The sequence below is a fragment of the Mesoplodon mirus genome (assembly GCF_964341445.2).
Source record: "Mesoplodon mirus genome assembly, chromosome: 5".
Classification (NCBI taxonomy): domain Eukaryota; kingdom Metazoa; phylum Chordata; class Mammalia; order Artiodactyla; family Ziphiidae; genus Mesoplodon; species Mesoplodon mirus.
Window position 1 is genome coordinate 30,624,389 of NC_138980.1, and position 13,829 is coordinate 30,638,217.

Here is a 13,829-nt window from a genome sequence, read left to right on the forward strand (position 1 = left end):
AAGACACAGACATAGAGAATGGACTTGAGGACATGGGGAGGGGAAGGGTAAGCTGGGACGAAGTGAGAGAGAGGCATGGACATATATACACTACCAAACGTAAAATAGATAGCTAGGGGGAAGCAGCCGCATAGCACAGGGAGATCAGCTCGGTGCTTTGTGACCACCTAGAGGGGTGGGATAGGTAGGGTGGGAGGGAGGAGATATGGAGATATATGTATACGTATAGCTGATTCACTTTGTTATAAAGCAGAAACTAAAACACCATTGTAAAGCAATTATACTCCAATAAAGATGTTTTTAAAAATTAATTAATTAAATTTAATTAAAATGGGGGTGATAATCTCCCACTCCTACAAGGGAACACATGAACAGGGCTGAGAATGATTGGCTAACATGTGATAAGTACCCTCTGTCACCATCATTTTTATCACTGCTCTTGTTGTGCGTGGCTAGATGTGAAGAGCTGACGCCACTACATATCCATTGTCCATCCATGAGGCTTACTCAGCTAGAGAGCTGGTGCCAGGATTTGAACTCCGGGTCTTTACTTCCAGAGCCCCTGGCTGTCCCCGCCCCACAGGAAACAAACCCATTGATTTAAGGAAAACTATTTTAAGCTGCAAAGGCCAACTTATTGCTGCTGCCCAGAAGCCTTATGGGGGAAGGACGGGGAGGTGCTGAGCCCCACGGATGGTGATTTTGGTGATGGACAGAAAAGGCTCAAGGCCATCCTATCCTGCAGGGTGCCGACGGCCCCAAGGGGGAGAAGGGAGATCCGGCATCTGACGACCTACCGGAGAGTCTGGTAAGGGGGCTGCTGAGGATCTCTGCTGAGGGCTGGCTGGGGCCCTGAGCCTTGGGACACAAGGGCCACCTGGCCTGACCAAGCCCAGGACAGTGAGGGAGGGGGAGGGGGAGCCTGAGGCCTGTCTTTGAACCCAAAGGCCAGCACTGGTCCTCCCACCAGGCAGTGCCCTCCTGGGGGCAGCAGGGAGCTCGGCGCCCACACCCAGGCAGTGCTCCTCCAACATCCGATGAACTCAAGTGTGGGTGAGTGAGGGATGACGGGGCGATGGGTGACTAATCCACCTCTGACCCTTCCTAGGCCCAGATCATAGTGGAACCAGGGCCCCCAGGCCCCCCTGGTCCCCCAGGCCCCATGGTAAGAATGTTTGGCTTGAAGCAGCTGGGATAAGAAGAGGGTGGTGGGCTCAGGCCCAGGGGAGGAGAGGATACCCCAGGGGGGAGGGGGCACATCAGACAAGGAGGGCAGAGCCCAAGTCTGGGCTTGGGAGGCCACAGAGGTCAGGGCCACAGGGGCCAGTGAGTGGCCTGCAAGCCTATGTGGCCACTGCAACAGGGCCTGACCTGGAGGTCTGGACCCAGCCTGATGACCTTTCTGACCTGCTTTCCCCTCCTCCTCCAGGGCCTTCAGGGAATCCAGGGTCCCAAGGTGAGTCCTAAAGCATGGGTAGGAACCCCTCCCACTTGCTGCAGGCTCACAGCCTGGACAGTTCCAAAACGTCTTGCTAGTAGGCAAAGCAAGGGCCCCATGCTCGGCCCTGGACCAGCCCTGCATCTTCCCAGGGCCTGGCCATTCCCAATTCCCTGTAGAATAATCCCACTGATGCCCCCCACCCAACACTTGGCCTCTCCATTCCTTGCCTCCTCCCCTAGTGCATATCTGTCTCTCAACTGCCCACACCTGGATATGAGGTCTTGGGTTTGGTGTATATTACATAAAGTCGTGTCCTCTGCTCTTAAATTAAAGCCATGAGTGTGGCCTGTCCGTGTGCCCTGTCCCAGAGAGGCCAGCTGGCCTCCCTGCATCTCCCTAGTTTACCCTGGGGGAGAGCACATCTCTGCTTCCCGAGATCAGAGGCTGAATGGGACCTCAGAATCATGGAATCCCAGAGCTGAGTAGGGCCGGGCATGTGGCCTGACCAGATGTGCTGCTTCTGGTTCTGTTTTGTCCCGAGGCCTCCCCAGATCATGTTTAGAAGAATCAGCTGCTGTCAGGGATGCGGTCCAAGACTGGGACTCAGAAACGCAGTTGCCACTCAGCCCTGCCAATTCCTGGCTGTACAACTGGGCCTGTCCCTGCCCCTCTCTGTCCCTCTGTTTCCTCATCTGTGAAATAGGTGTGACCATAACCACCTTCTATGATTACTGAAAAAGCCCACATGTGAGAAAAGGTAAAACGTGCACACCCACATTCGGATTATTTGCACAAGAAGGGAGCCAGGGCCAGGCCTGTCAGAGCTCGGAGTCTGTCCTGCCCTGTACACCTCGGTTCCCGCTCAGGCCCCAAGCTTCCCTGTCCTGCCATCTGTCTGGCCCCCTTAACTGATGTCTCCCCTTCGCTTCCAGGGCCTGGACGGAGCAAAGGGAGAGAAGGGCATGTCGGGTGAGAGAGGACCCAGTGGCCTGCCTGTGAGTGTCATGAGCCTTGTTTGTCCTCAGAGGTGCTAATTTCTATAACTGTCATGCCTCTTGACCCATTCCTTTTCCACCCAGGGGCCAGCTGGCCCACCAGGCCTTATTGGGCTGCCAGGAACCAAAGGAGAGAAGGTAACAACCTTCCTTTAATGCCCCCCAAGTTCAGGTTCTGTGGACAATTCACAGGGCTGAACTTCCCAGCAGCTGTGTTCCCAGAACCTCCTTCTCAGCCCCCTCACATCTCCTCTTTGTCTCTTCTCAGGGCAGACCCGGGGAGCCAGGACTAGATGTAAGTATCTCACCGTTCACTGTGACCGGGTCCCTCCCATGTGTCAGTTTTGCCCTCATGCTGCCCATCCAGTAACTTGGTTGGTTAGCTTGGATGTATCCCCCTTCCCCATGGCTGGGACTACAACGGACTCGTTCCGCCCATGTCCCCATTGCTAAGTCCAACACACAGCCCAGAGTAGGTGCTTTGTTGATGGATGGATGGATGGATGGATGGGTGGATGAAGGATGGATGGATGGTGGGTAAATGAGTGATGGATATAAATAAATGATGGATGATGGATGTAAATAAATGATGGATGATGGATGTAAATAAATGATGAATGATGGATCATGGATCATGGATGTATGAATGATAAGTGAATAGATGATGGATGGAGGATAGAGAATGGATGGATGATCCATTGGAGTAGGGAGGTGGGAAGAGCTGTGAGGAGCCTGTTGCAATATCCTGGTGAAAGATGACAAGGCTTCAGCTAGTACAGTACCGTGGGAAGGAGAGAAGGAGAAGTATTAACCCGGTGTTGATTGGATCAAGAGACAGAAAGCACAATTTAAACTGGTTTAAGCTGACTCATACCTGAAAAATCCAGATGCATGACACATAGATCTAGGGCTCAAGTGTGTCAACACGACCCAACCTGTCACCCTCTCTTGTCTCTGCTTCCTCTGTGTAGTCATCATTCCAGTTTCCACATGGTGATGAGATGGAGCCAAGAGCTCCAGACCTGCATCCCCCTAGGTCCAAATCCTGGAGAAAGGTGTTTGCCTCACTCTCTACTCTTTGAGAAAAAGTCTTATCAACTCTCCTTGGCCCCAGCTAGGTTAATGCTGAAATGTCACTTGCCGTAAGAATGCAGTGCCCTGACTGGCCAGCCTGCTCACATGCTCCATCCTGGAGCTGGTGGTGGAGTTGCTGAACTGTGAAAAGGGAGGGTGGTTCCCAGGAAAATCAGGGAGCTATTGCAAGGGAAATGGTGACCAGATGCAGGCAGGGCTGCAAGGGCTCTGGCGTCCACCCTAGACTTTAAGGAGAAAATGTCACCATGGAAAGCACCTACAGACAAGGAAGAGGAAGAACTCTAGACTGACTTTCTGACTGGGAGGCCCACGTTACATCGATGAGGAGGGTCAGGAGAAGACACTGATGAATCCAGCTCAGGCTGTGGACCCAGGGAGGTAGTGGGGGTGGAGCAAAAGGGACTCCATGCCACCAGCTACTCACTGTGGCCACAGCTGCTCTCTGGGAGGCCTGGAGTTCAGAGTGGCATCTCAAAGCCACACCTACCTGCTCTACCTGGCAAACTCCTGGCACCCACTCCACCAGGCCCTGCTGAAATGGGGAGTCTCCTCGGAAGCCTTACCTGACCTCACACCTGGACAGAAGAGCCCCTCTCCCTGGGACCCCATGGTATCCGGTTCAGACCTCTGTCACTGACCACTGATCATCATCTTCTGTACCCCACTGCCTGCCGTGTTAGACTGTGTACCTTTGTACCTGCAGGGTTTTAATTTATGGAGGTGACTTAGTGATGACACAGAGAAGCCTAATGCCTTTGACAGAAGAACTTATAACTTACATTTCCCAGGGAAATGGCATGTCCCACATGGGGCCACATGGAGACGCAGTAGTTTTGGTTGGCAGGCAGTAAGGAGTGAGGGAAAAGCCTAGGCCAGGGCTTTTATTGGTGTTTCTATGGGAAAAGCAAGGCAGAGCAGAGTAAACAGTTTAGGACTGGCTAGTTTAAATAATCCTGGCAGGCTTTGGGCTATAGGGGTGGTCTCTTGTTGCCTGCTACCTGGTCCTGGCATGATTTGGGCCAGGGGAAATATTGACTTGGTGTGTGAGTTAGATAGAGTGGGTAGTTGGGAGATTGGTTGGTTTGCATCTGAAAGGCATGCTCCCAGCCTAGCCCTTTGCTATATGTAAGAGTTGGCTACCCCTGGGAGAGGCAGCCTCTCCCTAGCCAGCAAGATTTTGAGGCTATCAATGTATCATATTTCTAAAAACAACATAATAAATATAAGAGGGAACATATCAAATCTGATTTTCTGCCCTCAGCATTCAGCCCAAAGCCCAGTTCCTAGTGGATGCTTAGAAATGTTGGTTGGGTAGATGAACAGATGGACAAATGGATGGATGGGTGGGTGGGCGTATAAGAATTTGAGCCAAAGTCAGAGAACAGAGGGCACCATTACTTGGTCTGCTGAAGATGGTGATATAAACTTACATGGGTTTCCTGTGTCTCTGTCCCCAGCCAAGCCTGGGCCAATGCATGCTGCATCTGACTTGACATAAGAGAAAGCCCCTTGCTAGCGGTTCTGCCTGAGGGCTTCCATCCAGAAACAGCAACCGTGTTCTACTTTGGAGGAAGCAGTGCTGGTGTCCTGAATGCATGTTTTCTCTAAGTCATCCTGGTACCCAGCATCTGTGTCACCTAGGAGCTGGGGCTGGTCCAGCTTGTACCACGAATATGCGTGGAGGGAAGGGGCAAACGTGGGTTGGAGAGGAGCAGAGATGAACGGATAAGCAGAACAGACCTCAAATTTCATCATCAGGTTTAACCTTTCATCCTTTTGTCAGGGTTTCCCTGGACCTCGAGGAGAGAAAGGCGACCGGAGCGAGCGTGGAGAGAAGGTGAGGGAGGTGGAGAGAAAGTGAGGGGCAGCTGGAGAGAAGGTGGGGGCAGGAGGGAGAGAAGGAGGGAGCAGGAGGGAGAGAAGGAGGGAGCAGGCAGAAAAGAAAGGAGGCGGGAGACAGGACCCAAGCAGAGAGAAGGCGGGGCAGGCAGGAGCAGGTAGGGCCGAGAGGCTGGGATGCGGGCAGCAGGGTAGGGGTGGCTGCCGGCCCCAGGCCCATCTCTCTGAGAGGCATTGGGGGCGCCCTGGGCCTGGCAGCCACCGCCACACCCCATCTCCCTTCTTGCACAGGGGGAGCGCGGTGTCCCCGGTCGGAAAGGAATGAAAGGCCAGAAGGGCGAGCCGGGACCCCCAGGCCTGGACCAGCCGTGTCCAGTGGTACGTGTTGGCGAGACGTGGGAGCCCCAACCCAGGTCTTTGCCGACTCCTGCCAGGCTGGGGCCATGTCTTCCCTGTACTCAGAACTCAGCTGCAAGTCCCAGGGGCCCCATGGGTCCCGCCCTGGGGGCCCCACACTGCGGGGCCACCCCTGCTGTCTCTGCTGTCATGGAGGCTCCTCTTGCTCTGGTTCTGACCCCTCCATGGGCGAGGCTGAGGACCCACCCTGTCTATAGAGAGGGAGGCCTGGTCAGGGACAGAGCTTCCTTGGACCTAAAAGGGTATGGGACCACCCTGACCTCTCTGGGGGTTTCTCCCATCCCAGAGGAGGCTTTTGCTGGTCTGGGTAGCCGCACACTCATCCCCTGCATCCCCTCCACATGCCCCAAAGCCCCTTCCCTTCACAGCCTTTCTCCTCTCCTGCTTCTTTACAACAGCCTCTCACAGCCCACCAGACTCAGTACCTGAAATAACCAAAGTTTGGTTCTCTTTTTCTAGAAGGCAGGGAGGGTTTACAGGTCAAACTCTTCCAGTGGAGCTCAGAAAAGACAGGAGAAACAAAACAGCTGAGTTTTCATACTAAAACTCACCAGATACTCACATCTGGCCTTCGCCGCCGGGGACGTGGAGCCATGTTGTGTACCCCTTCCAAAAGGGGGTCAGGAGCAGGGACCCCCGAAACCCAGTCCTCTGACCTCAAGTGGGTCATTTGGCCCTCTGTTCCTCAGTCTCCTCATCCATGCAATGGGGGTGCTAATCCCTAGCTCGAGATGGCTTTGAGGAGGCAATGGGAAAAAACAGAAAGAGCAGGGCAGGAGGCAAGCACACACTGAAAGGGCCAGCGACAGCAGGGGACCAGGGTGGCCCAGCCCCGCAGCCCCGGGCCCTGGGCCAAGACTTCCCTCCAAGTCATTGAGCCTTTGTCTTTGAAACAGGAGGATCTTAAATGCGGAGGCAGGCGAGGGGCGCCAGGCTCCAGGGGCCTGGCGGGGGGCAACAGACCCTGCCCTGCGGTACGCGGCCTGGCCTGCTGTGTGCCGTGTGCCGTGCTGTGCTGGGCATTCTGAGCTGCCTGTGCCCGCTGATCTGCCCTGCCTTCCTCCATTCTGCCTGCCTTTCCATTCATCCCCCTCCTCCCCACTTCCCTTTGAGTCCCAGCCTCTGCCCCTGGTGGATGCATGGCAGCGCCAGGGGCGTGCTCCCACGGGTCTGAGGTCTGCCTGTGTGCTTTGGAACGGAGTGAAGTGTTGTCCACTATGGCGTCCACCAGGGACGCTAGGCTGACTGACGGGTCAGCTTTTGTCCGTCTCCGGCTCCCCACCTCTGGACCACCTGAGTAAACCTGCCCCCCTGCTTGTGTCTGGTGCCTCCAGACGATCCCCACCCCAACCCCACCCACACACCTCCCCACCCGGGCCCAGTGTCCACCCTGACCTCAACCTCCCCTGTCTGCCACTCAGATCCAGACACAGGGAACCAGGACAGGCCGAAAGGGAATCCCATTTCCTAGACTGTCCTTCAAATACTCTTGGACACATGCCTGAGAGCTCTCAGGCCCCCAGTGTGAGCTGTTAGAGCCACTGTCACAGCTGCCAGACGGAAAGCCATGCAGCCCCTCGCAAGGACCAGGGCCAGGCCCTACTCCTGGCCTGTGGATGTCTGGCATGATGCCCTGTACTCTATGGGGTCCTGGTTCTGCCCACAGCACGCATGTCCCAGCAAAGCCCATGGGGGCACACTTGGAATAAGCACAGAGAGGGGCTGTCATGTCCCATGACCTGACTACCCAGGTGGACAGGGCAGGCATTCGGGCCCTGCATCAGTGGGGTCCGGTGGCCTCAGGTGGCAGCTCCCTGGGCTGCAGCTCTCTACACCTGGGGCAGGAGTGTGTAGGGCACAGGGAGCTGACCAGCCCCCCATCCTTGTCACTGAAACCTTCTTCCTTTCCAGGGCCCTGATGGGCTGCCCGTGCCTGGCTGCTGGCATAAGGTACCTTGCAGGGGAGAGTCTCCAGGGCAGGCTGGGAGGAGTGGGGGGCCCAGGGGGCCTCAGGGATGGGTGCCTGCTGCTCCCCACACAGAGACTGAACAGCCAGGTCTCCCCAAGATGACCCTAGATTTGACTCTCCCATCACGTGGCCCCAGGCCCAGGGCTGTGATCCTAGGTGGTTGTGCACAGACCACCCTCTTGGTCATAAAGGACTCACTCAACGCCTGGCCTGGCCAGGCCAGTGCAAAGCCATCAGCACCCCCTGGGATTTTGTCCATACCGCCCCCCTGAGAGGGGGTGGAATCCAGGAGATTGGGATGAGAGGATTGGGGGCGCAGCTGTTCCTGAGGAAATGAGCAGGACGGGGATGCCCAGACCAGGGGCAGGGCCTCTGGGGCTTCCCGGTCCCCTCCTCACCTTCAGTCTTTCCTTCCTTTTCCAGTGATCCCAAGCACGCATCTCACAACCTGTACAGATCCGTGTGGACATTTTTAATTTTTGTAAAAACAAAACAGTAATATATTGATCTTTTTTCACGGGATGCACCACCATACGTGTGGCCTTTTGACATTTGAGAGTGTACCCAGCCCAGCCCCAGAATGATCAGTATGTGAAGCTGCCAGGAAAGTGGACAGGCCCACTGGGGGCAGTGTGTACTTGAGAGGCACCCTCAGGACTTAGCTTTCCCGGGAAGGAGATGAAGGTGAAAGCACCTGGCTCAGGAGAGGCTGCAAAGATGCCAGGTTGGACCTTCAGTCACCTGATTAGCAGAGACCCTGGCTGTCCTGCTGCCCTGCAAGAGCCTGCCCTCTGAAGCTCTGGAGCCCAGGATCCATGCCATCCAAAAAGGCTCAGGGCATGAATGGCAAATGCAGCTGCTCCTGGCCGCTCTGGCCTCTGCACTCAGCCACAGCCAGCTGACAGGACTCCCACCCACCACTTGTAGCTGGACACAGGGAGCTGTGGGAAGCACCCTAAGGGGTTGAGCCCCCGCCAAGTTCCGTAGGCCTCAGGAACCAGCCTGCCTTCCGTGAGAACAAGTGTCCTCCGGCCAGGAGTGGAAGCCAAGGGCTGTGATAACTACCACATGGACCCAGCAGCAGGGAGCCCTATGATCCCCAAATGTGGAGGTCCCAGGCTGGAATGTCTGTTGTTCCTGTCTCTCCACCACCCACAGCAGGGACCTGATGGGACTTTGCCAGCCTGAGGAGATGGACCTCAAGCTCAGAGTCTGGGTCTCACCGACCCCAAGGCTTCCACCCAGGGGAACTCTGGTCAGCCTGCCAAAAATGAGTCCTCTGAGTGAGCTATGCAAACGAAGAGAGCCTCAGGGCTGCTTCCAGGCCTGCCTAAGTAGGGCACCTATGCCCTGAGCCAATGATGCTCTGAGAAGAGGCTTCCCCACCTCTGACAAGGGTTCCCGGCCACCAGCTCCAGCCCAACCACTTGCCTCCCCTCTCTGTGTAGATGGAAATTGTTGCGTGAAATAAACAACAAATGTGTGTCTTGGGTATGCCTGTCCTTGCAGACTGCCCCTAGCACCATACCTAGGTGAGGTTTCAGCCTGGCTTTTGCTGTGTGGGGAGGGATAAGGGAACTCTCCCTGGGCCAGAGCCACTCCAGAAACCAGAGGAAGTAGTTCAGGCTCACAGCAAAGATGGGGTTTGGAGTTAGGAAGACACAGACTCAAGGCCTAGCCCTGCTACATACCAGCTGAGCCTTCTGTGCAGTCACCCATGTCAATGAGCCCCTGTGTTTCCTCTGATCTCATGACCTGTGACTGCTGCCTAACAAATCACCCTAAAATTTGTTGCCTTAAAACAATGATCCTTGGAACCTAGAATAATGGTACAGATGAACCAGTTTGCAGGGCAGAAATAGAGACACAACTGTAGAGAACAAACGTATGGACACCAAGGGGGGAAAGTGGGGAGGGGGGGATGAATTGGGAGACTGGGATTGACATGTATACACTAATATGTATTAAATGGATAACTAATAAGAACGTGCCGTATAAAAATTTTTTTTTAATTTTAAAAACAAAAAACAAACAAACAAACAATGATCCTTGGGAATTCCCTGGCAGTCCAGTCATTAGGACTCGGCACTTTCACTGCCGGAGCCCAGGTTCAATCCCTGGTCGGGGAATTAAGATCCCATAAGCCACGCGGCATGGCCAAGCAAACAAAACAATGATCCTTTCTGTTTCTCTCTTACAGTTCTGGGGGTAATGGGCTCAGTTGGGCGGTTGTCACTCAAGCTTTCCCACACCTGGCGGTTGATCTTGGCTGTCCTCTGGGACCTCAGATGGCCAGAACACCTCTCTGTGTGGTCTGGGCTTCCTCACAGGGAAGCTACTGGATTCACAGGGTGAATGTCACAGGTGGACCAGGTGGAAGCTGTGTCACCTTTTATAGCCAAGCCTCAGAAGTCATATGGTGTTACTTCCTGCCAGAATCAGAGGTTCACCCTAATTCAAGGGGAAATTTTCGACATCATATTTTAAGGAGAAAATGGAATAGGAGATGGACAGCCATCTTAGAAAATTCAACCTGCCACGTCATCTGTACAATGGGACAGCAGTGCTTACCATGCTGACTGTGGTTTAGTGAGAATACACGAAGAACCTAGGACAGGTCAAGCACTCGGAGACGACCATGGTTGTAAGTTCCCTCTCTCCTCCTGACTCCAAGCCCAAGCAAGGGCCACGGGGGTGTAGACAAGAAGGGGCCTGCAGTGATGGTGTCTCAGCCTTCTCCCTCCAAGAACTGAGGCCTAAGGAGGCCACAGTATGGGTAGTCCCCCCAGACGCTGCTACGTGGCCTCCTCACTAACAAAACAGGCCCAGCCACACACTGGCTAAGGAGAAAGAATAGGTCAAGTCTCCACCTCTGTTTCCCTCAGTTGCTGGCAATAAATGGCAGGCCATGCTGCTCAGCCAGTCACGTGGGTCACCAGAGAAGTCAGTAGTATGAAAAGGAAGAGAAACACAGAGGGGCTGTGATGACTGATGGAGACCACTGGACATCCAGGTGTCCTTTGGAGTTCCAGCATCACCGCACAAATCTACTGCACTCTGCAATTTGTAATTCGCTCCTTCCTCCACCCAGCTAACTCACTGGATCCCCTCACCAGCCCTGTAAAGGGCCTATGTGGTTGGTGTCACTATTTCCGTCTTACATATGGGGAAAGTGAGGCTCCAAGGGGTTAGTCCCCTGTTCAAGGATGCATGGTAGCAGGCTTGGAACAGAACCCAGGCTCTTGGATGTCCTCCAATTTATCTTTCCCAAATTGCTGGGCAAAGCATGGAGTCTGTGGGTAGCAGCACCATGATGCTGGGTGACTGGCGGGCAGAACCTCATGAGGGTAAAAGCCACATGTTCCCCCTTCCCCAGATACCCACCGGGGGTCCCTTTCTTGCTCCTTCGGGCAGGACAGGGCCATTCATGGCCCATTGCTGCCCCCTTGTGGCCTCATGCTGTGTATTCTCAGGTCTGCAAACTTCAAAATTTAGTCTGCAGAGTCCTCCAAGAGCTTGGGGTGGGGACAAAAGACTACAGAAGAGTGACTTGCTAAGGTCCCAGCTGAGACACAGGGGAGCACCCTGCCTCACAGCTGAGCCTTAAGGACTGAGGGCCTCACGTCCCCCTGCCAAGAAGGGCAGCTATGCCTCAAACTACCCCTTTCAAAAGCAAAGGAAGCACATTTATGGAGCCCCACTGTGTGCCATGGCATCTAAACTAATCACAAGGATGACTGTTCCCCTTTTGCAGATGAAGCTGAGGCCAGAGAGGAGTGAGCTTACCCAGGTGTCCTTCCTCCCAATCCCTAGGATGCTACTAGAAATTCATGGAATGCTTTTGATTGCCACAATGATTGGGGGACACTCCTGGCATTAGTGAGTAGGGCCAGGGACATCAAACATCTTAAATGCATGGGACGGTCCTGCCCAATGATGAACCATCTCACTGAGAATGCCAATGCTGCCTGCATTGAGAAACGACGTGCCCTGGCTTCAAATCTTAACTCAGTCACTTCCCCTCTTCCCCTGCCCTCTTGGCCTCCGATGGTACCTCAAAGGTCGGGCATGAGATATGGACAGAGGAGTGCTTAGCATGGAACCAGAGGAAGGAAAGACGGGCTTCTCTGAGCAGGAAGAAGGAGAAGCTTCCTGGTGTTGTCCTGCCCCTACTGTAGATACTCTTGGCCCAGTAAATGGCCCGGCCTGGTCTGACCTCCAACCTCCTGACTCTGGACATCCCGGGAATGGGTGAGATATGAGCTGGGCCTGACTGCGGCCTTCTTACCCTTTACCCTAAAGCAGGAAAAGTCCTTGAGCCAACCTGACTTTTCTGAGCTGCCCTGGGCCACAAGACAGGCTTGTGTTTGGGCTCAAGACAGGGCCAAAGATGGGCCCCACAGAGAGCTCTCAGACTCCCTCTGCCACACACGCACGCACGCACGCACACAAAAGCATGCACATTACATTAAACGCTGGAACTGCAGGATGTACAGACACCTATTGGTCTCTCTACCAAAGAGGAGGAGGAGATCCACTGAGAAAACCAGTGACCTCCCACGCACATTTCACATGCAGGGACGGGGGCTTGACCCTCAGAAAAAACGTGCAGGCCACGAGTAACCTCTCTTGGTTAATTTGGGAGGAATTTTTTTCATGAATCAAGGTTCAATTCAGCTTTACAATTAAAAGAAAGAGACTCCATTCAGTGTGCAATAAAGAAAAAGTTCTGGAGATGGATGGTGGTGATGGGTGCATGTGAGTGTACTTAATGCCACTGAACTTGTACACTTAAAAATGTTAAAATGGTAAATTTTATGTTATATATATGTTACCACAATAAAGAAACTCCAAATGTTCTTTAATAAACGCCTTAAGCGGGAATTCCCTGGCGGTCCAGTGGTTAGGACTCCATGCTTTCATTGCCAGGGCCCAGGTTCGATCCCTGGTCGGGGAACTAAGATCCCAAAAGCTTCATAGCACAACCAAAACAAAAAAAAACTCCTTAAGCATTTTACAGTTGTACGGGGGAAGAGATGAAGAAATCAGCAATGAGGGGGTGAAGCAGAGGGCTGAGACTCATGAAGAAGTGACAGAAGTGACAGCAGGAGCCTCCCTTTCCCCAGCCCGCCCAGGCCACCCAGCTCAGGCTGCAGCCTTACACCCTTGCTATAGGGTTCACCAAGGCAGAAAGTCCCAGGAGGGGATATCTCTCTGCTATCCCGGGTTCCCAGTCCCTTAGGAGCATTTTCCTCTCACTCCCTGGAGTTGGGAGTCCAGCCTCTGCTGCACACTTGCTGTGTGTCTAAGAACAAGCCCTTTCCCTTTCTGAGCCTCCGTTTCCTATCCATATATAAGGCTCAGGAAGCCTCCTAACTCTCCTCCCACCTAAACACTGTAAGATTCTCTTAGTGTTGCTATAGCTTGTGTTCACCCTGCCTGGATTCCAGCAGGAGTCCTGGAGGTCATGCCCAGGACCTCCTCAGTCAGCTCCAACTGTGGCCTTGTGCCCTCCTTCTGCCCTTCCTGCTGCTCCTTCACGGGGCTGGGGAGTCCAAGATCCTGCCCCTGGGCTTTGCCTACTTGAGGCCCCAGCTGTGCACCAGGCTGGGTGCCTGTCACACGTTCCCACTGAACGCTTGCGGCTCATCCCATTTTATGCACGGGGAAGGAGACTTAGGGACTGAGCTCGAGGCCCCTGCCGAGGCTCAGAGACCCCCCTCGAGTGCAGGAGCAGCGGCGGGGTCACCGGGGGGCACTTCTCGGGGAAGGAAACAGCAGCGGCCGGGAGGGCGAGGACCGTGGTGCGTCCCGAGACCAGGGCCGGGGCAGCACTAGGCGAGGCGAGCACAAACCCGGCTCCCGCGCGGCGTTGTGTAAGGAACTTCGCAGAGGTGGGGAGCCCGCCAGACTCTTCAGCCAACTTAATTAAGGAACAAACTCGAAACGGCCCACCTGGGGGCGGGGCCGCGGGGCAAACAGTAGCTCCGAGTCGCGCTCTGCCAGGGGCGGGGCCCGCTACGGGGGCGGGGCTTGGGCGGAGCCCGGACCACCCCACCCTCACCCCCCGCCC

At 54.6% G+C, this 13,829-nt stretch overlaps 1 protein-coding gene across 1 annotated transcript in view; it reads left to right on the forward strand.

Moving 5' to 3' along the window:
* The window catches only part of COL23A1 (collagen type XXIII alpha 1 chain), a 358,005-nt gene extending 348,366 nt beyond the window's left edge, over positions 1–9,639 (forward strand). The window contains exons 18-27 of the mRNA XM_082622686.1: positions 746–808; positions 1,109–1,165; positions 1,430–1,456; positions 2,374–2,436; positions 2,521–2,574; positions 2,705–2,731; positions 5,315–5,368; positions 5,662–5,748; positions 7,699–7,737; positions 8,180–9,639. Of these exons, the coding sequence (XP_082478812.1) occupies positions 746–808; positions 1,109–1,165; positions 1,430–1,456; positions 2,374–2,436; positions 2,521–2,574; positions 2,705–2,731; positions 5,315–5,368; positions 5,662–5,748; positions 7,699–7,737; positions 8,180–8,182 (474 nt within the window). The 3' untranslated portion in view covers positions 8,183–9,639. The remainder of the gene's footprint in view (positions 1–745; positions 809–1,108; positions 1,166–1,429; positions 1,457–2,373; positions 2,437–2,520; positions 2,575–2,704; positions 2,732–5,314; positions 5,369–5,661; positions 5,749–7,698; positions 7,738–8,179) is intronic.
* The last annotated feature ends 4,190 nt before the right edge of the window (positions 9,640–13,829 follow it).